Here is a 25873-nt window from a genome sequence, read left to right as displayed (position 1 = left end):
TCCGCCCTGCCGACCCCGGAATTAAGTTTCAGTTTCGCTTCCCCGGAGGTCCCTCCCCGTTCTCAGCAGGACCTTCCTCTAGGCTCTCCCAGCCGTTGGTGCTGGTGCCGCAACCTTGGGCCAGTTGAGTGACGCCTGGCTCCTTCGCGGGCTGCTTTAGGGCTCGGCGGCGGCGTAGGTGGAACCTGGGTCCCGGGCCAGGCCTCAGTGGGCGAGGGGACACAGAGAAGGTAAGTTCTCTGAAATTGTTAGGACGATTGCTTGCTGTGAATATGTAAGCCGCCTTGTGAATTCAACTGGAACTAGCAGAGTGGAGTTTATTTCCATGCGTTTTGCTCCGTACTTCCTCAGCTCTTCAGAAGTGCTGTTACGGCTTGCCACAGGGACTGCCCCACAGGGAGAGAAGCTAGCAGAGGTCCCTTCCTGCCCTGGAGGGTCGCCCATGGAGGAAGACCCGAGAACCCAGCTGGGCACCCTCTCTTTAAGGTCTCAGAGAGGAAGTTTCCAGCAGAACCTCATTAAAAGTGTGGAGCTGGGGCGGGAAGAGGTTAAGCATGGGGCAGGGACCCTGGTTGTGGCAGTGTTCAGGGGAGTGTTGCCCAATGGGAGAAGGAGGCAGTCCCCCTGCTGCCCTCTTGTGGGCTCTGGGAGTAGCTTTCTGGAAGGGCTCAGACACCTGCAGGCAGGAGGAGCAGGGACTGAGAGACGGCAGGGCCTGGAGGCTTGGGCCTGTACAAGTGCTCATGCTAGCCCACACCCGGGCAGCTGAGGAACAAGGGCGCATCCTGCTCCACAAACAATACACAAAGTTTCATTTTTGCTTTCCTGAAGGGAAGTTCAAGTTCTTGGAAGAATCTTGCCAGCCCCATTCCCCCACAATCCCTACCCTGCCAACTCTCAGCCCTGCTCAGCCCAGCCAGCCATTGATGCTGAGAGAATGGCCCCAGGGTCCAGGCCTGATTGCTGGAGGAGGATCCTGGCTGCTCTGCTTGGCATGCAGCTCTCTGCTGAAGCACCTGGGCAAAGAGGTGAAGGTGACTCAAGTGTTTGGACACTTGCACCCACTTGGCAGACCTGGCCAGGTTCCAGGTTCCTGACCTGTGGCCATTTGGAGAGTGAAACCAGGGATGGAAGGTTTCCCTCTCTGTCTCTCTCTTTCAAAATAAATAAATAAATAAATAAATAAATTTATATAAGAAGGGTCAATGGGAGTTCCTAGGCTGTGGGTTCGCAATGGTTGGGTACACGGAAGAGGCCCCTTGAAGTCTTGGAGGTTCAAAGGTACACAAAAAAGGAATTAGTGGGGATAGCTTATATCAACGCTTGCCAACAGAGAGAAAATGGGAGCCACACACATTATCTAAAATTCTTAGCAGCGTATTTTAAGGAGTGTGAAGAACAAGTAAATTAATTGCAATGTGTTATTTAACTAAAAATTCCAGCACAAACGAGATATTTTACATACCCTTTGTCCCACTGTCTTTGCCATCCTGTGTAGCCTAGTGCTGGCACTGATGCTGCATGAAAGCAATCTTGACTCTTGCCTCTCACAGAAGAATTTCCAAGCAGACACAGACATTGAGCAAAACAAGAGTTATTGAGGGCCCGGCGTGGTGGCGCAAGTGGTTAACGTACAGGATCTGACAGTGATGCTCTCTTTCTTCATTGCTCCGTACTCAGTTCCTTTTCCATAAGCCTCTTCCTGCATCCAGAAATGGGCTGTCCAGGGGGTGTTACCCATGCAGGGATGTGTACGGAGCCTGAAAACCCTATGAACTCTTAAAAAAAAGAAACAAACTCTTATAAAGAAATAGGATGGATTTGATGTCTATAAAGGCAGAATGGTAGAATTAGAGAGAGAGAGAGAGAGAGAAAGAGAGCCTCCATCCACTGACTCACTCCCCAAATGGCTGCAAAGGCTGGGCCAGTGCCGCTTGCTCCAGGCATCCCATGTGGGGGTGTGTATGGGATAAGCACTTGTGTCATGCTCCACTGCTTTTCCAAGTCCATTAGCAGGGAAGTGGATCTGATTAACTTCCTAGTGGTTGCAACCACCTAGACTGGGGGCCACCTAAAGGCAATGGGGAGGAACTCCATCTGTCTCCCACACGGGTAGCAGGTGCCCAAGTATGTGGGTCATCTTCCACTGCTTTCCCAGGCACATTAACAGGGTCCTTGATTGGCAGTGAAACAGCTGGAACTCAAACTGATGCTTATATGAATGCTGGTGTTACAGGTTTTAGTTAACATATTGTGCCAAGATACCATCCCAAAACTTCAGAATCTCTAATTAGAAATTTAGTTAGAAAATTATTAAAACCTAATATTCCCACTTTCTGTTTTTAATCCAAATGTTGCCCTACATAATTAGACTAAAGGTATTTATCAAAAATTCAGCAGTACAGACCTCTTGCAGACACAAATACAGTTCTCTTTCTTCAATCACTCCAGGAATCTTCACTTGTTTTCAATGCAATCTTCACTGTCTGCTGCTGCTGCTCCTTTCTTGGTTAGGATGTTTTATTTAGTTCTCTTAATGTAGAGTGATGGAGCAGGTGCCGTGTGTGACAGAAAAGGAGACACACACATGTATACAGAGAGGTCTTCTATCCATTGGTTCACTCCCCAAATGGCTCCAACAGCCATGGCTGGCCTGGGCAACGCCAGGAATCAAGAACATCATCAAGGACTCCCACGTAGGTGGCAGAGTCCTGAGTCCTTGAACCATCTTCCTCTGCCTCCAGGTGCATTTGCAGGAAACTGGTTGAGAAAAAGGGTGCCTGGAACTTGAACTGGCTCTCCTACATAGGATGCGGGCATCACCAGCTTCTGCTTAACCCAAAGTGCCACCGCACCCTCCCTTGGCTTTCCTTCCTGCTATGTTAACACCTCCTCCCTCTTACAAGGCTTGTCCATGGTCTCCCCTTCTTCTTGTGGGGTTGAGGAAATTGTAACATGTGGGACCATATAACGTCTGTGAAATCATCTGGTCTGCCTCTGCCAAGACATTTACTGATGGGACTCAAATTCAATGTATGTAGAACAGACTATTTTTTTAAATTTACAATCTTGTGTAGCTTTGCATGACATTATGAATATCCAAGTGGCTCTTGGCAGGCTAACGTTTATCTACAGCGTACAGTCCTTTCTCTTCTCTGAACTGCACTGTGGTCACTTGGAGGCTGTCCTGGAAAGAATAGTGGAGAAGAGCAACAATAACACAGCCATGTGTACAGCTTTTTTAAATGTGCTTCTTGGGCCTGACATGGTGGCCTAGTGGCTAAAGTCCTCGCCTTGAACGCACCAGGATCCCATATGGGCGCCAGATCTACTCCCAGCAGCTAAAATGAAAAAAAATAATAATCCCGGCAGCTCCACTTCCCAACCAGCTCTCTGCTTGTGGCCTGGGGAAAGCAGTTGAGGACGGCCCAAAGCCTTGGGACCCTGCACCCTTGTGGGAGACCTGGAAGAAGTTCCTGGCTCCTGGCTTCAGATCGGCACAGCACCAGCCATTGCACTCACTTGGGGAGTGAATCATTGGACAGAGATCTTCCACTCTGTCTCTCCTCCTCTCTGTATATCTGACTTTCCAATAAAAATAAATAAATCTTTAAAATCTGCTGTCTTCCCAGACTCATTAGCAGGCAGCTAGATTGGAAGTGGAGCAGCTGGGATTTGAACTGGCACCCAGAGGGATGCTGGTGTCACAGGTGATGACATAGCCCACCTCACCACCATGCCAGACCCCAATGTGTCCAACTTCACCTGTGAGATCAGACATCATGACTAGTTCTCCCACAGTGCTCTCTTGCCACATTCCCTAAGATTCTAGTACATACTTACCACATCTTTTGCATTCATTCCTAGAGCTGGGTCACCATCTCTGAGAACAATGAGTGCCTCAGGCTGCAAAGCAGAGGGAGGACATTTAAAGAGCCTTCCCCCATTGGGGGCCTGGAGGATGGCCTCTTTCAAGGTAGGAAGCAGAACTGTGAGTACTTCATGAACGCTGGGCAGCACATCAGTGGTACTATTTCCTGTACCAGCAGGAAGTCCGGGCTTCCATTACACTCGGTATCCTCATCTTGGCTTTATGAGCCCAGCAAGTTTTTCCCTTGTACCGAATGGGAAACAAATGTTGAGACTGTGCCAAGCCAATGGACAGAGCCAACCTGAGGATGTTTTTAAATGTCACCGTAGGATCATTTTGACTCTTTTTCTGGGATGGAATAAGGGGGATGATAGAGGAGAAATTAACACAAGGAAACCTGAAAACACCTCCCTGGCTGAGCTCGAAAACACTGTGTTCGGCCATGTGGTGTGAAGTAGGCCCTGGGGAGTGGATCGTGCCTGGTGGAGCAGAGCAGTGGGCCCATGTGTCCACACTGCTTCTGTCCTGGGAAGCCCACAAGTATGAGTGTGTTGCCCCTTAGGGTCTGTGTTTATTGAACCCTTGATATTTTGGGGTTGGCTTCTCAGGGAATGCAAACGAAGACACTGATCAGTACAGTTACTGCAGTCTCTCCTATTTGTAACTCATAATGAAGTCCTTTCCAATATGTGTGCCTTAGTTAATATGTGTCTTTCCAAATTCATGATAAAAAAAAAAAAGCCTTCTCATTTATTTATATTCATTTGAAATGGAAAGAGACAGGGTGGAGTAGGAATTTTTCATCTGCTGGTTCAGTCCCCAGATGCTCACTATAGCCTGTGCTGGGCCAGGCCCAATCAGGAGCCCAATTCTACCTGTGCCTACAGCATGACTGGCAGGAACTGCCTGCTGTGCACCTCCCTCCTGCCTTCCCCACCATGCATGTCAGCAGGGAGCAGGACAGGAAGCAGAGGCACTGGGACCAGAGCCTCTGAAATGGGATGTGCCTATACCCCCAGCAGTGTCTTAGAAACTGTTGCCCCCTAGAGGAGTAGAATAGGGCCAATGTTTGCTGGAACCTTTGGTATTTTAGGTATTACAGGCACTCTGATTGAAAAAAATCCATGTGTCCCCTCCCTCCCAGACTCAGAGAGTTTTGTGCAGCGTTTCTGTTGCTTGGTTTTTATTTCACCGTGTTAACTGTTAGTCATCAGTACTCATCATTCAGCCTCACTTTGTCCCCTGCTTTCTCATTTGCACAGGACACTGGGGCAGCTGCTTACCACCCACCATCAGGTAGGAGTCCCTCATTCTCACTCTATTCCAGAGTCTTTGCTCTGCTCTGCCCTTGGGGGAACAAGGGGAACACACCAGGAGTCCGTCTTCCTGAGCATCACTCAGGTGCATGGGGGTGCAGGTTCTAGTGGAGACCCCAGCACACACTTTCACAGGGGCTCTCTCTTGGTGGTGCATGCCATCTGGCCCCCAGAGATCTTTGCCCATGAGATGTGATACTCTCTGAGAGCAAGACAAACTCTCCCCTTGCTCTACAGGGGCTCTACGGGCCAAGTGGCACAAACAGCCATCGTTTTGAGACCTTTCCTCCTTCCTTTCAGATTCATTTATTTGAAAGGTAATGTAATGCAAAGAGATATTGAGACAGAACTACTACCACTAGTTTACTCCGCAAAGGGCTTCAGTGGCTAGGGTGGGGCCAGGTTGAAGCCAGGAGGCAGGAATTCCATTCTGGTCTCCGTGGTGGATGGTAGGGTTCCACATACTTGTGTCATCTTGTGCCCTTTTCTAGGCACATTAGCAAGGAGCTGGATCTGCAGCGGAGTAGCTGGGACTTGAACTGGTTCTCTGATAAGGGATGTAGGCATCTCAGGCAGTGTCTTAATCTACCTTGCCACAATGCTGACTCTATGTGAGATTATCAACTCCTTGCTTATGATCTCTTTTGGTAATGGAGGCTACAAAGAGGTCTTTCTAAGTGATTCATATTAAAAATGGGAGATGAAGTTAACGATAAGTAATTACCACATTTCGTCTTTTGTAGAATGCATATTATGTTTTCCATTTTCAAATCTCTGAGAGAAGACCACCGCCTATCAACTGATGGTGTGTCATGGATTTTTATATTTTATGATTTATTGTTTATTTTCATTTGAAAGACATATCTACACAGAAAGAGAGAGAGAGATCTCCTATCTATTGCTTTACTATCCAGATGGTCTCAACAGCCAGGTGGAAGCCAGAAGCTTTTTCTGGGTCCCCTACATGGATGTAGGGGCCCAAGCACTTGAGCCATTCTCCAGTACTTTCCAGGCCTATTCCGGGAGTTAGATCAGAAGTGCAGAACCAGGACTTGAACCAGCACCCATAAAGGATCACAAGCAGAGGCTAACTTGCTATTTTATGGTGCTAGTTCTTGTGCCACAGTTTCATAGGCATAATTTCTCCTTCTCAGAGTCATCTAGCAAGGATATTTCAGGGTGCATGGAATACAGTGTGGCAGATTGAGCTGTTGAGGCAGCAGGAGCCGGAGAGATGTTTGTTAGGCCTGCAATAGGTTCACTGTGAGAGGAGAGAGGAAGCCGGCTGGGGCAAGTGGATGCATCTGACTATAAGCCCTGACTGGTCCTTACTGACCTGAGGTGGCCTGTTAAGAGGTGTCCCGTGTTGGACATAAATGGCCTTGCCCAGCCGTTGCTAGAGGCTGCCCTGAGAACAGCATGGCTGTAGCTTGAAAGCTGAGATGACTTGTGATAGGCTAAGGCAGGAGACTATAGATTCCCCCTTTTCCTATTTCATTGCCAAACTGAAGGGGGAGCTAGTGATACTTCCTGTCTGAGCCTGCTTCAGTAAGTTTCTGGAGGTGGTACACTGGGTTAAGCCACTTCTTGCGATGCCATATCTTTCTGGATGCCAGTTCAAGTCCGAGCTGCTCCACTTCCTGTCAGGCTCCCTACTAATGCAACCAGGAAGGCAGCAGAAGATGGCCCAAGTCCCCTGGTTTCTGCCACCCATGTGTGGGACCTAGATGAAGCTCTTGGCTCCTTGCTTTGACCTGCCCATCCTTGGCTGTTGTAGCCATTTGGAGGAGTGAACCAGTGCGTAGAAGACCTCTCTTTGTCTCTCCCTCCTCTTTCTTTGCTTTTCAAATATGTAAAATAAATCTTAAAAAAGAGAAAAGGGGGCTGTTGCAATGACACAGAAGAATAATTCTTAACCTTGCAATACCGGGATCCAATATGGGTGCTGGTTTGTGTTCCAGCTTCTCCACTTCCCATCCAGCTCCTTGATTGTGGGCTGGGAATACAGCAGAGGATGACTCAGATCCTTGGGACCCACACCCATGTGGGAGATCAAGATGAAACATCTGTTTTGGCCAAATGGGGAATGAGCCAGCAGATGGAAGACCTCTCTCTCTCCATCTCATTCTTTCTCTCACAAAAATAAATAAATAAATATTCTGCCTGTCAATTAAAGATAAATAAATCTTAAAAAAAATAGAGAGAATCAAAGAACAGATGAAAAGAAGTTCAACTCTTTTATACATAAGAAATTGTTCTGGAGTGACGTAGATTGCATCCTTTTCAAAAGAATCCTTGCTCATTTTGTTGTGCTTGTTGTGCTTGTTGTTGTTGTTATTTGGTCTTCCCTCTTTTTCCAGAGATTGGTACTTTTGGAGAAAACTCTTGTTGGCGAATTCCCATTCATCACAAGGTTTTCAAAATTTTTAAAAAGAATGAGAGTCAGCTGTGTGAAGTCCTGCGGAATAAGTTTGGCTGCATCTCCACCCTGGTCTCGCCAGCTGTGGAAGTTAACAACAGCTCCCCACAGGTCTTCCGGAAAAGGCTCACCTCACAGCTCGAGTTATCAGTCTGGAAAGATGACCTCACCACCCACGCCGTGGACGCTGTGGTAAATGCAGCCAATGAAGATCTTCAGCATGGGGGAGGCCTGGCTATGGCCTTGGTGAAAGCTGGTGGCCCTGAAATTCAAGATCAGAGCTTCAGATTTGTTGCTGCATATGGTAAAGTACCAGTTGGAGAGATAGCCATCACTGGTTCAGGGAACCTACCCTGCCAACTGATCATCCATGCCGTTGGGCCTCGGTGGACCAACAAGGATGCACAGGGTTGCATTAAAAGGCTGAAGATGGCCATTATGAATATTCTAGATTATGTCAGCATTAGAAACCCAAAATTTGAGACGGTGGCAATTCCAGCCCTGAGCTCTGGGATTTTCCAGTTCCCTCTGGAATTGTGTGTACGTACTATTGTAAACACTATCAATTTTTATTTCCAAAACAATCAACCGGACTGTAACCTGAAAGAAATTCACTTGGTGAGCAATGAGGATCCTACTGTTGCTGCCTTTAAATGTGCTGCAGAAAACATCCTGGGGGAGAATGAGCTGTGGTGCTCTGGGACAGAAGGAATGCCTCCTCCTTCGGACACGAGACTCCAGATTTACCAGTACCTGACTCTTGAGATTGTCCAGAAGGGCATAGAAGAGGAGATGGTAAGTCTTTGTTTCTGTTCTCTGGTGCTTCCCAAGAGGATCTTTCACTTGTCAGTTACTCAATACGTGCTTTAGAGGGCTATGCCATGCAGCACTATGCCGTAGCATTTTGCTGGGGCTAAGACTGTGGACTTCAGAGCCAGTTTTGTAATTCATTAATTGGGTGACCCAAAACAGCTCACTTTGTCTTTTTAACTCCAATTTCCTCATCTGTAAAATAAAGATAATAATAGCACTCACGTCTTAGAGCCAGACTCCATACATACAAATTGGTTAGACTTGGCACTTGAGAGATACTTATATTTATTAGAGTCATGATTTTGCTTGGGCACCGTGGGGAACTAGAACAAACTTTGATCCTTTGGAACTTAAAGTCTCTATCTTTTTATGTTAAAGCAACTCTTTATTTGAAAAAAAAAAAATCTCACGGGAGAGACAAACCATCTTGATGCTTCTGAATCACCACAAATAACAATTAAGAGTAGGTGCTTGTGTGACAGGGGCAGAGTGGAGTAGTGGGCCAGCGGAAGGTTTCAGAAGATGGGAGTTTTGCATCTGATTTCAAGTTATGATAGATATAAAGTGGCTGTAGGAAAATCTTTCCTGGTTGTTAGAATGAGAGACAGAGGAAATGACAGGAAAAAAAACTGGCTTGGCGGGAGTCAGGAGCTGTGGGGTTTGAAGTCATGTTATGTATGCTTAGCTCTGGGCCAGAGAATACAAGAAGCATCTTACGTCTTAGCTGAGGGTTGCTGAGGGTTGTTGGCCCCTGGGGAGGGAGAGGCAGGCCAGGGTGACAGTGAATCCACAAATCTGGGGGGGTCCATGCAATTCTCCTGTGGGGCAGACAGCATCTAGGGAGGGATGAAGATCACAGCTTGCTCAGCCCAGCAGTCCCAGCAGTCTGGTTAGGGAAGACATCTAAATGTTCAGCAAATTAATATTGAGTTAGTGCAGGGGGCAGCATGGATCAGGGACTGCAATGGAGAGAGGAGGAGGATGGAGAGGAAGAGGGGAGAAGGACAGGAAAGCAGAGAGAGGAGGGGGGAAGGAAAAAGAGGGAGAGAGAAGGAGGTAAAGAGGAAAGCAGACAGGAGTAGAGGGAGAGAGGAGGAGAGGAGGAGGAAGGGTAGAGAAGGGAGGGAGAGAATAAGAATAAGAATATATATATATATATATATAGAAGAAGAGTGGGTCAGTGATGTGAGAATTAAGAGTCTTCTGTGATGACAGTCAAATATAGACTTGATCATCAGTAAGCACACTATAAATTGCCTCCAAGACAATGAAGCAGAAGGAAATGAGGAAACCCCCTAAAATGAACTATTTCTTTGAGAAGTTGTGAATACATCATTTGAAATTAAAAGTGAATACTTCCTAGTTGAATGGTACCCACTTAACTGAGATTATTATCAAATTTGTTTATTGCCAACAATATAAGAACCTTAACATCTTAAAAGGGTGCCAGGGCCCCCACATTGCAGATTCTGACTTCATTTTGGGAGTGATGCATCCACATCTATGAGATATATCTGAGTTGTCCCCAAAGGGAGCCCAAGAAACTGGACTGAGGAAGTGGGAAGTAGCAAAGGGATTCAGGCATGGGTGGGAAGGAAGGATGAGACCCCTTTTGACACGACTTCAAGCCTGAAAAGAAGATATTGTTTCAAAACTATCTCTTGCTGGTGTAGAGCTTCTTTTGGAAGAGAGATGAAAAGCTGGAGAAAGTGAATGTTTGTAGGATGGCTGAGTGAATGAGGAACTCTGGGGACCTTGCTGAGGGCCAAGCCTGTTTTGCGCTGACACCTTTTGTGCATCATTTGGACTTTGATTTTTCTACCTTATATTGCTTACGTTAATAAAATAAAATAATAAAATAATTAGAAAGTAGAATTTTTGAGAAATTTGATCTTTCGATTTAAAACCAAAAGCCACCCCAAGAAGTGCTGCCAGCGAGGCAGAGTATGACCCCATTTATGGATAAAGCTTGTGGAGACAAAATCCCAGGCTGCTCAAAATGTAGAGACGCAAAACATGTACTCCAGTAAAAGGTTAACAGATATTTGCAATGAAATGATCATCTGTATGTTTCCACTATTTCTTTTTTGAAGATTTCTGTATTTATGAAAGGCAGAGTTGGAGAAAGAAAGTCTTCCATTTGCTGGTTCACTCCTAGCTTGGCCCCAACAGTCAGCTGCCTTGCCTGGTGCATTAGCAGGGAGCAGGCCAGCTGTGACCCAGTACTCATATGGAATGCTGGCATTGTGGAAGGCAACTTAATCCAGTGTTCCAGCATGCTTGCCCCATATTCACATGATTTCTGAATGGAACAAAGCTTTATGGCAACCAAATGATCAGTCATCTAAAATATGAGTTTCTAAATGCAACATTCATGGGGTTTTTGGTGGACTTAGCTTCTTCAGAAAGTATTTTTAAATCCCTTCAAGGAAATTAAAATTTAGGTGAGTCATTTCAGAAGAAGAAATTTAACAATGAGTCTTGACCTTTTTTCCCTTTTCAGACAGATATAATTGTTAATTCTGTAAGCCTATCTAATCTTACATGTGGAACAGTCTCAAAAGCAATTCTGCAAAAGGCAGGAGATGAAATGCAATTAGAATTTAACGAAGAGATTAAATGGCGTAAGAAGTCCCAGGCAGTAGTGGTCACAAAAGGATTTAAATTGTTTTGTCAATACGTATTCCATGTACTCTGGAATCAAAACAAATTTGGAGATCAGGTAAGCTCAAAGATAAATTTCTCTTTATGTAACTCCTTGTACAAACTTACCTTAAAAAGTTGACATCTATCTATCGTCTATCCTCCATCTATCTTTTGGGCACAGGGAGAAAGCTCCCATTCATTGGTTTACTCCCCAAATGCCACAGTGATTGGAACTGGGCCAACCCTCAACCAAGAGCTAGGAACTCAATGCAGGTCTTCCAGGGGGAGGCAGTAGTCCAAACCCTTGATTCCTGACCTGCTACTTTTCATGGTGTGTGTTGGAGGCTGGAGTTAGGAGCTGGGGACAGCTGTCAGACCCAGGTACTCCATCGCGGGACATGGCTGTCTTCACCACCAGGCTAACCCACTGCCTCCACACATTATAGCTCCATACATATGTAGAACTAGTCTTTTCAAATTTTCCATCATTTCATTATTTTCATGAAACACTCTTAAAAGGTAGAGTCATCAGTTTTTTTAGCATAGCCATGAATACCTGAACTACTGAACAAGTATACGTGCCACAAGTTACCCTTAAGAAATTTAATTTAGAATGTTTGCTTAAGCTATACCTAGTTTAAGTGGGTATATTGCAAATGGGCTCTCAAAGACCAGAAATCTCCTCCATCTGCACACCAGTTTGCCCAGTGGCCCTACCTTGTAGACCTTTACTTAAACAGATCTGGGGAACCTACTTTAAAATATAGGAGCCGCTCTATATTTTTCTCCATGCATTACATTCTAGGAGGAGCTGGAGTTTTCCTCCCAGCATTGTTTCCATCAAGTCTGTCACCTGTGATCTCTGCCTGCGGTGGAGATGAGCTCTCCTGCCAATTCATCTGAGGCTCACAGAATACAGGCGTGGAAGACAGACACACTCAAACGTGGCTGAGGGGCTGGGAGAGTGAGCTTAATCCATTTCCTGTCTTTGTAGACCTGTTTTCATCAACATTTCTTGGCTAAAGAGGACTCTACAACCAGATTGGCAGTTTTCTAAGGTCCTTCTGTAGGTACCTTTACTGCATCAGTAATTCAACTTGATGTTGAAGAAAAAAAATCTGCCCACAACAAGAATGCTTCTCCAATAGAAATTACATGATAGGACTCAATGACATTCAGTCAGTGTGCTGTCTAAATGTAGTTACTATCTCTGCAATTACCTATCCAAGAGTTCTTTGTGTTGATCTGGAAATGGCAGGTGCATGGAGATAAAACGATGGTTGGCTCTGACTTAAGAAAACAGGCCGAGCTCGGTAAGGTAGCAGAACCACTCAGTCGCTTCAGTTTCTCAGCCAAAGCTTTCCATTTTCATCGCCTACGCTTCTTTCTGTAGTAGGTTCCCTGCAGCATACATCTTTTCTGGCCTCATAAGAGGCGTGGATGTGAGCCTGACAGCGAGTGACACTTGGCAAAATGTGGATCAAGGGGTAAGTGAAATCTTATTTTTGATGCAGATGTTGATCTTAAATTTATGTTTCTCCTAAAGGTGAAGCAAGCAATGAAAACCTGTTTGGAAAAATGCCTTGAGCTAAGCGTAACTTCCATTTCCTTTCCTGTGCTTGAAAACAGAAAGTTTTCTATGGACAAGGCTGCAGTGGCTAAGATTATGTTTGATGAAGTTGTAAAATTTGCCAAAGACAAATTGAAAAGACAGTTAACTGTAAAGTTTGTCATTTTTCCAGGCGAACTGGATACATATAAGGTAAGGAATATCTTATACTTGTCCTACAGTTCATTCATTCATATAACATCCTTCTCTCATTTCCAGTCTAAAACACAGGGCTAGGTGCTATAAAGCATGGTGATTCTCTCTCACTCTCTCTCTCTCTCTTTTTTTTTTTTTTTTGTTTTTTACAATTTCTTTTATTGGAAATGAAGATTTACAGAGAAGGGAGACAGAAAGATCCTTCGTCTGCTGGTTCACTCCCCAAGTAACCACAGTAGCTTGAGCTGAACCAATCTGAAGCCATTCCCCACTGCTTTCCCAGGCCATAAGTAGGGAGCTGGATGAGAAGTGGAGCAGCCAGGACATAAACCCACAAATCCCATATGGGATCTATGCACTTGCCAAGAGAAGATCAGACAATTGAGCCATTGTGTGGGGCTCCATGGTGATATTCAAACTTGGTAAAAGTTAATTTCCAATCTCATTGTAGAAGCCATATTTAGCTCACAGTCTAGTTTTCATTTTTTCTTTCTTGACTCTTGCTTCCCACTGTTCCTTAAAGCAAGTAATCTTATTTCCGGTGGGGTCCTTCTGCTCTTCACTTCCCTATCTTTTTCTGTCCTTGTCTGTGCAGCTTCACTTGCATATCCCCAGCCTCCTCTCACTTCCACATCAATAGACTTGTTTCTGGGTAAGATAAAGCCAGGAGCCAAGAGTTTCATTCAGGTCTTCCACATGGTTACAGGTCCCCAAGCATTGGAGATATCCTCCACTGCCTTCTCAGGACATTAGAAGGGAGTTAGATTACAAGTAAGACTCATGGGCCCAGAGCATTAGCCTAGTGGCTAAAGTGCTTGCTTTTGCATGCATTCAGAATCCCCTGTGGGCACTGGTTTGTGTCCCTGTGGCCCTGCTTCCCATTCAGCTCCCTGCTTGTGGCCTGGGAAACAAGTTGAGGATGTCCCAAGGCCTTGGGACCCAGCATCTGCGTGGGAGACCTAGAGTAGGCTCCTGGCTTCAGATTGCTTCAGCTCTGGCCATTGTGGCCACTTGGGGAATGAATCACTGGAGGGAAAATCTCTCTCTCTGTCTCTCCTCTCCTCTGTATATCTGACTTTACAATAAAAATAAATAAATCTTAAAAAAAAAAAGAAGTGCGACTCATGAGAGGCTAGCATCACAGGCGGCTACTTTACTCACTTTACTCAGTCACTTGTTCTACTTTTTCTTAATATTTATTTTATTTTTTGAATGGAAAGTCAGATATACAGAGAGGAGGAGAGACAGAGAGGAAGATCTTCCTTCCAATGGTTTACACCCCAAGTAGCCACAATAGCCAGAGCTGAGCTGATCTGAAGCTAGGAGCCAGGAGCTTATTCCGTGCCTCCCATGCGGGTGCAGGATCCCAAGGCCTTGGGCCTTCCTTGACTGCTTTCCCAGACCACAAGCAGGGAGCTAGATGGGAAGCAGGGCTGCCAGGATTAGAACTGACAACCAAATGGGATCCCGATATATGCTAAGGCACCATGCAGGGCCCTGTTTTACTTTTTTTAAAGAATTATTTTAAAGGCAGTAATACAAAGAGTGAGAGAGAGACACAGACAGAGATATTCCACCTTCTGGTTTATTTTCCATATGACCACAATGATTAGTGCTGGGCCAAGATGAAGCCAGGAACTTGGTATCCCATTTTGCGTCTGCAAGTAGGTAGAAGGTGCCCAAGCCTTTGGGCCATCTCTGCTGCTTTCCTAGATGCATTAGCAGGAAGTTAGATCAGAAGTTGGGCAGCCAGGATTCTAACCAGTACTCAAATGGGATGCCTGCATCACAGGTGCTATCTAACCTCTTATACTACAATCCCTGATCCATGATTCATTGACATAGCCACAGTTGTAGTTCATAATGTCTGTAATAAGCTGGACATTAATGTCTACTGAATGAATGAATGGTTACATTTTCTTTATACTTCTCCTAAGCTCATTTTCTCTTTATGCTGTAATAGATGGTGGTGTGGCCCCTGTTACTCCCTAGGATTTTCCTAATGCCCATTGTTATATTTGGGACAGCAAGGATGGTGACTGAGAGTGGACGAGGCCAGAGATGTTGTATGCCAGGAGAGCTTGTGACAACAGTGGCTTTAACCCTGTTTATGCTTGCCTGCTCTGTTTTGCTTACTGTAGGCTTTCACAACTGAAATGAGAGAGACGGGCAAGCTGTTGGGACTCGGTTACCAGGGTGAGTAAGCAATTCGTGGACAGTGAGTGTCCCATGCTAGGCATGTCCGGTCTCTGTTACCTGAACTGATGGAGCGGAGGATTACGTTCAATGTGTGTCACTGTGCTCCTGACCCCGCTCTATTCCCCATTGTGATTCTATCTTTACTCAGCTCAATTTCACAATACAAACAAAGGGAGGTTCAGCCCCAATGGGTAATCCACAGTGTGCGTAGTTCATTCACAAATGGATGCTGAAAAGTTCTTCAAAAAGCTCCCAAGCTGATCACTGTTTCTGTTCTAGACCATCTAACTCGAGTTACTCATTAGTAATTAGAGAAAGCACATCTTGGTTAAACCCAACAAATCAGCTATCCCAGTGCTACTCAAATCTGAGTCAGCACTTGCATTGTGATGGAAATGTTAGTCACACAAGTGCCTGCATGCACACACAAACATGTGAATTTGTGTAGGCCACAGATTGATTCAGATCCACTCTGGATCTGTTCCGAGCAGGTCTTGTTTTGATTGCTTTGTACTCTGTTTTGCTGTTGAACCAGATGTGAGAACACTGAGCCAGCACTCCAGGTTGTTGAGGGTGGGAGAGGTCTAGTAACTGTTTCTTTGGAGTTTGAGTACTGAAGAGCAAAAGTTCAGTGGCCTGGCAGTGCTAGACATGGGGAAGGGGGAATTGAGTCCCTGTGCTGAGTCTGTCTAGCTGTGTGACGACAAGAGCAGCAGACCACTGGGAGCATTACTGGAGCTTGTAAAGATGTTGTGTAAATTGCAAAGCATGAAACAGAAAATGTTCCATGGAGTAAATAATGAGGATGGACAGGCACCCCAGGTTGTCCAGAGGAAGAAGAGGCATGGAGAATAGCTCACGTACGAGTTTAGGCTGAAGCTGTGCTTAGGGGATGGCAAGATTTTCACTGGACCAGAGCTAATGATGCTGGTGAGGATGCACCCCAGGTAAAGAACACCCTCATCAAAAAACAAGCAGCATGCATATTTGTAGATCCATAAGGGATATAAGGTGGCTAGACACAAGGAGAGTTTTTAGGGGAGCGTAATACTCCCCCAAATGAACTATATGTCATTAATCTATAATAGGGACAGATGTGACCTTGTACTTCAGTAATACTTAAGAACATCTGTAAAGGAGTTACATTGCATAGGAAAACAGTTGACATTAATACCAACTAATGGTCAGTTCAGATGATGGCTGAATTTTAGGGGGCAGGCAAATATGTTTTCTTTTGGAAATCTTTAGCTAATAAACAGTCGACATTAAATGTTTTTTTTTTTGGTGCTAGAAGACTAGTATTTAGTGATCTGAACATTTTTATGTATTTAGGTATTTAGGTATGTATTTCTAATAATGACAGGTACATTATTGTTGGATATGGATACATTATCATTAAGTAGTGAGGCCCTCTCCCCCATTGAGTCACTTAAGTTGCCCAATCTGTGGGTTTTTATTTTACTGTGAAGGAAGCCTCACTCTCTCTCTTACTTTTACATCATGTCTGGTGTTTTTTCATATCAAATTGCAACATCAGAAGAAAGACACTGATTCCTACTGCTGTCCCAGGATTACTACTGAAAGGAAGCATCGTTTGAGCACGGGAGTGAGACTCCCACACCCGCTAGCTCCATGACTACCACCACCTACTGCTACAATTGTGGCCAAGTTACCTAAGCATGAATCAGACTGTATGTAGGCCCTATTTCATAGGAATCTGTGGACTGAATAAAATCATACACATGAAGCAAAGCCTAGAACATAGGGAGTGCTCAACTTATTTTTCCCCCTCAAAATATGTTTGTCTGAGACTCATCCATTCAAAGTTTATTCGTTTTTATTTTGTCATAATATCCTGTCTTTGAGACACATTGGATGGGTTCTGCCTTGTGCTGGTACCAACAGGTATACATCAGACAAGTTGTGCAAAAGGGCTGGTTCCACTTTTTTGTCCACTGGGAGTATGTGAAAGTTCCAGTTACTTTGCATTTGTCCCAACACTTGATATGACCAGACATGTCAGTCTGATGGACGATTGCTCATTTTTATTACCACAGAAGATAGGCACCTTTTCATATATATGTACATATGTACTCACATATATGCATACACACACATATATATAGATACATATGTATGTTCTTTTATATGAATTTTGTGTTTTTTGCCCAAGTAGCCATTGTGTTTCTTTTTCTTAATGATTTAAGAGAATTATTTGTGTGTTCTAAATACTGCTTCACCTAAGAATTCCCTTCCAGTTAGTAATTTGTCCTTTTATTTGTGCAATCTGGGCTCAGAGTCATGCGAATTTGTTAAATATTCTTCTTCTTAAAATATCTCTATGCATATATTTACGTTTATATTTCCTTTTGGGGGGTGTTTACCTGGGGATGGGGTTAGGATTGGGCCCCTTCTCCTCTCCAATGAGATATGCCATATCTAGCAGCAGCTAAGCTTCAAAGGCTTGTTATGGGGGTTGAGGTGGACCCCCAACTCCACCCTTTAACAGGAGCCATAGTGGTCTGTCACACACAGGTTAGTTACAGAGTAGTGGGATTGCAGATATTTCTTTCAGTATACTTGGATAATTCCCCCACTCTTAAGAATAGCATGTATTATATTTTGCAATCAGAAATTCATCTTCAAATTTTAAAAAATGATTTTCACTCCTTAAGTTCTATGGCTTTCGGAGACATTGATTTCAAATCTGGTAGTAGCAAGAGGTTCAGGGCAATCCTGTTCAGCAGGCAGTAATAATTAACACCCATGGTGAGAGTACAGGGCATGTGTGACCAACACAGTGCAGCCGAAGCCAGACAGGGACGCTAACCCTTTACACAGGCCACTTGCTCTGTTCCAGGGAGCTTGTAAACTTCACATTCAGATTCCCCCGATACTCAGCACAGCTTTCAGGCACAGGTACCTAATGAGAGCTTCTTCTGCTGACAGTGATAATGACCTCCTTGGGATAAACACTGGCCATGGGGTTTTGTTGTGCGCTATTTCACAACCTTCCGGACTTCTTTGGTTACCGATGATCCTCATTGCAGTGCCCAAGCGGACAGGACCTGAGGCAAAATATCCTACTATGGATCTAATGGGACGCAACAATGAGCAGATGTGTGAAGCCCAGGCATGGATCCAGAAGATGAAGACCCTGTGGGACCACCACATCATTGAGAACAATCATATTTTTTACTTTGGGAAGAAGGAATATGACATTTTGTCTCAACTTCAAGAAAACACAGGTGTCTCCATCTGTGAGATTCTCAATCCAGGAAGAGCATGTTTGGAGCTTAAAGGAGCCCAGGCTGATCTCATTCAGGGTATCATGAACATTGAACACATGCTGTGTGAAGTCCAGGAGGAAGTGGCAAGAAAAAAGGAGCAAGCCCTTTGGAGCTTATCGGGTGAGTAACTGTCTGAATTGGAAAGCCAACTCTTCTGCTGTTTCTTTTTAGGACATGAGTGTAGGTGAATGCATGTGGATAAGAAATAGAGGAGAAAGCAGAGCTTTCCGCTTCTCTACTAGATCACAAATCTTTAAAGTTAATTTTATTTTTATTTAAAGACAGAGAGAGAGGTGGGGGAGGGAGAGAAGGAGAATCTTCCATCTGTTGGTTCACTCTCCAAATGGCCAGAGGCTGGGCCAAGCTGCAGTCAGGGGCCCAAGCACTTGGGCCATCTTCCTTTGTCTTCCCAGGTACATTCCTAGGGAGCTGGAGAGGAAGTGGTATAGCTGAAACTTGAGCCTGTGCTCATATGGGCTGCCAGTGTTGCAGGCAGTGGCCATATTACCAACTCCTGCATCATAAATTTTTATGTATTTTTTTCTCTGGCTCTATTTGTACCATCAGCATTATTTTAAAAAATTATTTATTTTTATTTAAAAGAGTTACAGAGAAAGAAAGAGAGAGAGATTTACCATCCTCTGGTTCACTTCCCAAGTGGCTTCAAAGGCCCGGCTGATGCCAGTAGCCAGGAACTCTATCTGGGCCCGCCACATGGAAGGGCAGGACCCAAGCACAGGGAGCATCTTCCACTGTTTTCCCAGGTGCATTAGCAGGTAGCTGGATGGAAACAGGCTCTCTGGTATGAAAACCTGCTGGGATGTCTATGATGCAGTGTTAACCCACTGCATCACAGCAGTCCCCTTTGCCACTCTTCCATCCTCCTTCTGACAGCAGGAGGGTATGTCCCTTTGGTTCTCAGTGTCCAGTCACGGGCTTGGACCCTAGTTAGAACTTTGTAAATATTAAACTCTAAAGTTCATTTAAGTGTGAGCTATTGAAGCTTCTTCCTTTGATGTTTCCTGCTTTTGAGCTTCACTACTGTGGAGTTTTGTCCCTCTTGTTTTTCAGATCTGCAACTTGATCCTCTCTGGAGTTTCTCTGGATTTGCTGCTTTCTTTTTGTGGTCAGGCTGGGCCCACTCATTTAGATAATGCCCTGGGTCAGTTTTCTGTTCTTAGTATACCACCTGGAAGTAGCCTAGGAGAAAACAAGCCCTTTGGGAGATGGGGTAAAGGGTAGGAGGCAGGGAGTGCCTCATTGGGCTGTGAATTTAGCTCAGTTAGAAGCACTCTTGGACAGAAACAGATCATCCTCTGAAGTTTAAAGAAGAAAGAGAGCAGGAAAGGAAAGAGAGAAGAAGGGAAGGATACCCGGACTCCCACTCAGCAAATTCTGCTCTTGGTTGAGTCGTGTATGAGCCACTCAGGTTCCAAGTATGTCGTCTTGTTTCATTACAGAATGCCCTGGTGAAAGCCAGGTTTATCATCTTAGATCTGTGCCCACTAGCTGTGTAAAACTGGGCACATTACTCCTCTGAACTTATTTTGCTCATGTATTATTTCTTAATTATGTATTTTTAATTATTACTACATATTAATTATGTATTATTTTCCTTGTATATTATTTCAGTGTTGGTGCTACAAGTTTTCAAGGTCAAGGTGTGAAATCTCTTTGAAAACTTTGAAGTGTTATGTAAATGTTGTACTGTTTTCCTTTGTCCCTGTCTGCTTTTGCAGATTGGTGTCCTAGCTAGAAATGCTAGCATTTTCTAGAAGTAATACAACTATGTCTCATCATCGCAGCCTTGCTTGTGGGAGAAGGCTGTCATTCATGTATTTATCTATTTATTTGTTTGTCAGAGCCTCTCAGTTTCATGATCCAAATTATCCAAGCTGTTTACCCTTTACGTCCCCCTGAGACTTCTCATAGTGTTATGCTCTCCTTGCATCGTCCTGGACCACCGGCAGCCTGGAATTCAAGCTGGCTCATCTCTGCCTCCACATTTGTAAACTTGTTTTCATTCACCTTCTTAATCAACTCTTTCTGTCTCATAGAGCAGGGACACAAAGTTTTGTGTTACTCTTTTCTTAGGACAGTGGACTGGCCAACAACCAACAATCCAGGAGGAAAATAAAGAAGAAATCAAATTTAAGAGATATAAGGTGACTTCACCTGAAGACCAAAAGAAAGAGTTTCAAAAATGTGGTTTGCAGGTGATAAAGGTACGCTCATGAAAGGTGTGATTGGACTTATCTGGCTATTAATTAGCTTAGTTCTAAGCTAAGAGTTCACCTGTTGATAACGTTACCTTAGCTGCTAACTGACCTGGGTTCCTAGGAGTGAGACTGGATGGAAGGCAAGCAGTCAGGGCACATTTTGAATGAGAATGTTTCAATCTTGTTAACACACAGGGGCATAAAATTGAGATCCGCTAAACAGCTGTCTGCTCAGCTTTGAGTAGATGAATCAAAGGCGCTTTTCACATGGCATTACAATTATTTACTTTTATCTCTCACACTAAACTGGGAGCTTTAAAAAGGTCAGATACCTTGTGTGTGTCATTAACCATTGCAAGACAAGTCCCAAACATCTGGAGGTTGCTTGATAAATTTCAGTGAATTTATCAAAGTAAAAGTAGAGAGTTTCGAAGGGCTGGAAGTCAGCCTGGCATAGGATCAGGGGCAAAGAGATCCTTTGGCAACTTCAGGTGAGAAACAAACTACTGCTACATCCCTTGCGGTATGCACCTTTATTTTTGATGTAGTGTGATAATCAACGTAGGTGGCCGTCCTCCAGTTTAACTCTCTTTCTTGTCCTTGTATTAGGTGGAGAAGATTGATAATTCACTTCTCCTGGCTGCCTTCCAAAACAAGAAGAAAATGATGGAAGAGAGAAAGCACAAGCATCCTGTGAGCCACAGGTTGTTTCAGCAAGTCCCAAGGCAGTTCTGTGACCTGATCTGCAGAGTTGGCTTTCACAGAATGTATTCTGTGCCCAGTGGTAAGTGTCGGCCCTTCAATATCAGGACATTGCTCTGTGGGAGTTGGTGGGCAGACATCAGTAGGTGGCTGCCACTAGTGACTAGGCATGCATGGCTATGAGGAAAAGATCATTTGCATCTGGGGTTCAGAGGTGAAGTATCTTAGGAAAACATATTGTGAAAGTTGTGCCCTTCACTTCTTTTGTAGATGATGGGCTTTGCATCAGGAACAGTCACCATGGGTCCCTGTTTTTCTCACAGCCGTTTCTGTGTCCTATCTGCAGAGAGCACCTTGGGGCTTCTTCTTGTTTTGCTTCCTTATCTCTGTACACTGGCTGTCAACACCAGCAAGCTATCCTCATCCTTTCATGAAAAAGACATTTCCCTAAGTCCAAGAGAGTTCATCTTTCTGCCCCCTCTTCCTTATTTCTCACCGCTACTGGTGCAGAAATTCAGTGTCATCTGACAAGGGACAGGAATAACAGCCTAAGAGGCTTCAGTGTGCAGCTTCCATGATTCTTTTCAGTTGCACAAAAATACTGCATACTTCATTGCTGCTTTGTCCCCTTCCATCTTCAGTCACCAGTGACGTCTGTCTTTAGATGTCTCCAGAGGAGGCAGAGAACTGCAGCAACAATCATGGAGAGGAACCTGGGCTGAGGCTTGGCTGCTGTATAGAAATCATCTCTTGTTTGTCCTACAGAGAGCATGGGCAACAACTGGGGAAAAAAAAGATCATTGACAGTTGCTAAGACATCATTTTAAACCCAACCATGTCAGTGCTGGTTAGAACAGTCCCTTCATTAGCAAAGTCTTAACAATCAGCAACTTTCATTCACTCTTTTTTTTTTATTGTTAATAACATTGTATTATGTGATACAGTTTTATAGGCACTGGGATTCCCCCCACCCCTCCCACAACCCTACCCCCATGGTGGATTCCTCCACCTTGCTGCATAATCACAGTTGAAGTTCAATTGGGATTCATTCATTGCAAGCATATACCTAGCATAGAGTCCAGCATCTTATTGTCCAGATAAGTTCAGCGGTTTCTAGGGGAGACCTTCTCTGGTCTGAAGGTAGAGCTAACAGAGTAAAGTCCCGGTCAGTTAAAAGCCCCTACAAAACATCAGCAACAATTTACAATGTTATGAAATTGACATAGTATTGAGTAAACAATATGTTAAAAGTAATGCAAGTTCAATTTTTCACAACACATGGGTTGAGACAGTATCAATGACAGGTTCAAAAACAAATAAACCAACAAACAAATAAAATTACTGGTTAAATTAAGGCAAACATGTGGTATCTAACCTTTTGGGATTCATTTCATTCACTCTTGAACTTACTTTTTGCTTTTTGAACTGACTTTTTGCTTGACTTACACTATTCTTCTTTTAAAAAAAGATTTATTTATTGTTATTACAAAGTCAGATATACAGAGAGGAGGAGAGACAGAGAGGAAGGTCTTCCATCTGATGATTCACTCCCCAAGTGACTGCAACAGCCGATGCCATGCCAATCCGAAGCCAGGATCCAGGAACTTCTTCCAGGTCTCCCACACGGGTGCAGGGTCCCAAAGCTTTGGGCCATCCTCGACTGCTTTCCCAGGTCACAGTCAGGGAGCTGGAAGGGAAGCAGTGCTGCTGGGATAGAACCAGTACCCATATGGGATCCCTGGCGTGCAAGGCGAGGACCTTAACCACTGCGCCACTGCGCCGGGCCCTAAAAAAAAATCTTAAAAAATAAAATAATCTTTAAAAAAAATATTTACTTATTTTTATTGGAAAGGCAGATTCGTAGATACAGACAAAGTGTTTCCATCTGCTGGTTCACTCTCTCAAGTGGCTGAAATGGTCAGAGCTGAGCCAATCCAAAGCCAGGAGCCAGGAGCTTCTTCTGAATCTCCCAGGTGGATGCAGGGTCCCATAGCTTTGGGCCACACTCTGCTTTGTCAGGCCACAGGCAGGGAGCTGGAAGGGAAGTGGAGCATCCAGGATACTAACTAGCGCCCATATGGGATCCTGTTGCATGCAAGGCAAGGATTTAGCCACTGAGCCATTGCGCCAGGCTCATATGGCATTTTTAGAACAACATTTCAGTGCTGTTTTAGAGTGTTAAACAACGTTTGAATATGCCCCATGTAAGTGCAAAGAAAGGGGAAGGAATGAAATGAAGGAGTAAATGAGAATTTGATCTTCTAAGCAAAGTTTTGAATTTTTATCTCAGAATGATGCTAGAAAGGGCATCATGGGACAAATTCTGTGGTGCAAGCTGCTGCTTGCAACTCCAGCATCCTGAATCGGAGGGCTGATTCTGCTCCAGGCTGCTCTGTCTCTGATCCAGCTTTCTGCTAATGTACCTGGGAAAGCAACAGAAGATGAGCCAACTACTTGGGCGCCTGACACTTACGTGGGAGACCTAGGTAGAGTTCCTGGCCTCTGGCCTCATGCTAGTCCAGACCTAAATGTTGTGGCCATTTGGGAAGGGAACCTGTAGATGAAAGACCTTACTCACTTTTTAAATAAACAAGCTTTTTTTAAAGGACATTGAACAGGTATTGTGTTACCTCATGGTTTAGGATTTGAGCTTTGGCTTTTTGAGTCTTCTTAATTCCCCAGAAAGATAATAAATAAATAAATAAATAAAAGATCATAAGCAGTAAGCCAGACTCATTTCCTCTAGTGGGAATAGAGCACATCTTCCTGGGTACCACAGTCCCTCAAATGCCCAATGAGTCAAATTTTTCCTGTTGAACATGAACCTGGGTCCAAAGCATGTGGAGAAGGTTGTGGAGTATTGTGTCAGGCTGTGGGAGTACCGATGACCTTTCTCTGCCCCACAGTACAGAACAGTACCCTAGTGACCCCAACGTCCTTGCCTTCCAAGTCCAAAGTCAATCTTCCTAGGCAGTGACACATTGATACATGCATATTCAGCGTTCTTCTTCTGGTATATGTTTTTCCTTGCAGTGCTATCCATGAGTTTGGAACTCATTCTGCTCTCTCTTCTCAATTGTTGTGTTCAAGGCACACTCAGGCTTGCTAGCAATATTCCTGCTCATAGTGTTGCAAGTCAGGCAGCATTGTAAGAGGAGCACAACCTAGTGCTCGCTTCGGCAGCACATATACTAAAAAAAGAGGAGCACAACCTAACCTCCATGGTGCTCCCTTTGTTGGCTTCTTAGCTGATGACGTTGATGAGAATTCTCTCTGAATCTTCGTAAACTGCGTCTTTGAAATAGTGATGCCAATCAATGTAAAAATCATTTGAAAACCATTGACTTGGCTATAAACCGCAGTGGTATTGTGAACGGCAGCTGTTATTATGTTAATCAAATCAGTGATAACTTGTCTCAAGGGAACAACTTTGTTATAAACGCAGAGAGTTGAGATCAGGTGGCAGTGGTTATTTGAGAACTGAAGTGAGAATATTTACGAGCAGGCAAACAGGTCATGTTACTCACAGGATCATAATCATCTTTATTTTTCTTTTATTAGATCCCACATATGGAGCTGGTATATACTTCACCAGAAAACTCAGAACCCTAGCAGACAAAGCCAAGAATACCCCTGCCAAAGACAAACTGATCTATATATTTGAAGCTGAAGTACTCACAGGCTCCTTCTGCCAGGGTAAGCAGTGTCATGTCGTCCCCCCACCACTGAGTCCCGGAGACATCGACAGTCATGACAGCGTGGTTGACAGTGTCGCCAACCCTGACACCTTTGTGATTTTTAGCGGAACACAGGCCATGCCCCTGTTTTTGTGGACTTGCACACAGCCTTATGTGCCGCACCAGAATTCCTCATCGGGACCATTGATGCTCTTGTCCCAGCAGCCTTGGGGGAGACCTGCAAGTGGCAGCTCTGTTGATTGATCTCCATATCATCATTTTAAGCATCGGAAAGACCTTGTTTTTTCAGGCAAAGAATTAACCAAAGACCACCAATGACTCAAACAGTGGTTTGATTTATGGAAAATATCCTATGATGGAACCTTAAGGGACTGATTATATGAGAACTCTTTTCTAAAATAATAGCATCGTCAAAATAAAACAAGATAGACAGGTATAGTTGCCTTTTGAGAGGCTTGCAGGTTAATTACTTCCTGTACTAATAGCATGAGATATGAATCAGCACAAAAACTCATGCAATTTAATTTGATTATTTAAAGAAGTGGACAAAAAAAAAACACACAGGGATTTGAAGATATTAAATGGGTTGTCTAAATGGATAGATTTTTTTTTTCTGAAGGAACTGGTCACTTACCAACATCTTATGCCTGGATCTTCATCACTATCTCTTGGGGCCTAGTGGGAAGATAGCAACTAAAACAATCGTATGACTGTTACTCACTTGTTTTTTGCAGCTCCTATAGCAGTTATCACCTACTATAATAACATCAGAAACATTTATATGTCATAAGCGACTTCTCTAGTTTATACTCCAAGCCTTTGCTTTTCTAAACTATGCTAGTATAACATATGAGGACAGCATGATGATTTTGGATCTTCCAGAGAATCTTATAAAGTCTTTTATATATTCAAATAAATCACCTTTGTCCAAGTAA

General features: G+C 44.2%; 1 protein-coding gene across 2 annotated transcripts; it reads left to right on the top strand.

The window, feature by feature from the left end:
* The first annotated feature begins 84 nt into the window (after window positions 1-84).
* On the top strand, window positions 85-25873 carry PARP9 (poly(ADP-ribose) polymerase family member 9). Of its 2 annotated transcripts, none has more exons than XM_041002658.1 (11): window positions 85-230; window positions 3868-3976; window positions 5134-5167; window positions 7548-8401; window positions 10923-11141; window positions 12612-12827; window positions 14972-15026; window positions 18080-18439; window positions 20414-20544; window positions 21148-21322; window positions 24802-25873. In XM_041002658.1, the coding sequence occupies exons 2-11, from the start codon at window positions 3893-3895 to the stop codon at window positions 25179-25181; spliced, it is 2508 nt and encodes an 835-aa protein (XP_040858592.1). In that variant the 5' UTR covers window positions 85-230; window positions 3868-3892; the 3' UTR covers window positions 25182-25873. The 2 variants fall into 2 exon arrangements, with proteins under 2 accessions (XP_040858592.1, XP_040858593.1); XM_041002659.1 differs by lacking the exon at window positions 85-230 and adding an exon at window positions 5931-5992 and having other exon boundaries at window positions 3928-3976.

The sequence above is a fragment of the Ochotona curzoniae genome, unplaced genomic scaffold, assembly GCF_017591425.1.
Source record: "Ochotona curzoniae isolate NIBS_2020 unplaced genomic scaffold, NIBS_Ocur_1.0 scaffold_2587, whole genome shotgun sequence".
Taxonomy (NCBI): Eukaryota; Metazoa; Chordata; class Mammalia; order Lagomorpha; family Ochotonidae; genus Ochotona; species Ochotona curzoniae.
This window is presented reverse-complemented; position numbering and strand designations above follow the sequence as displayed.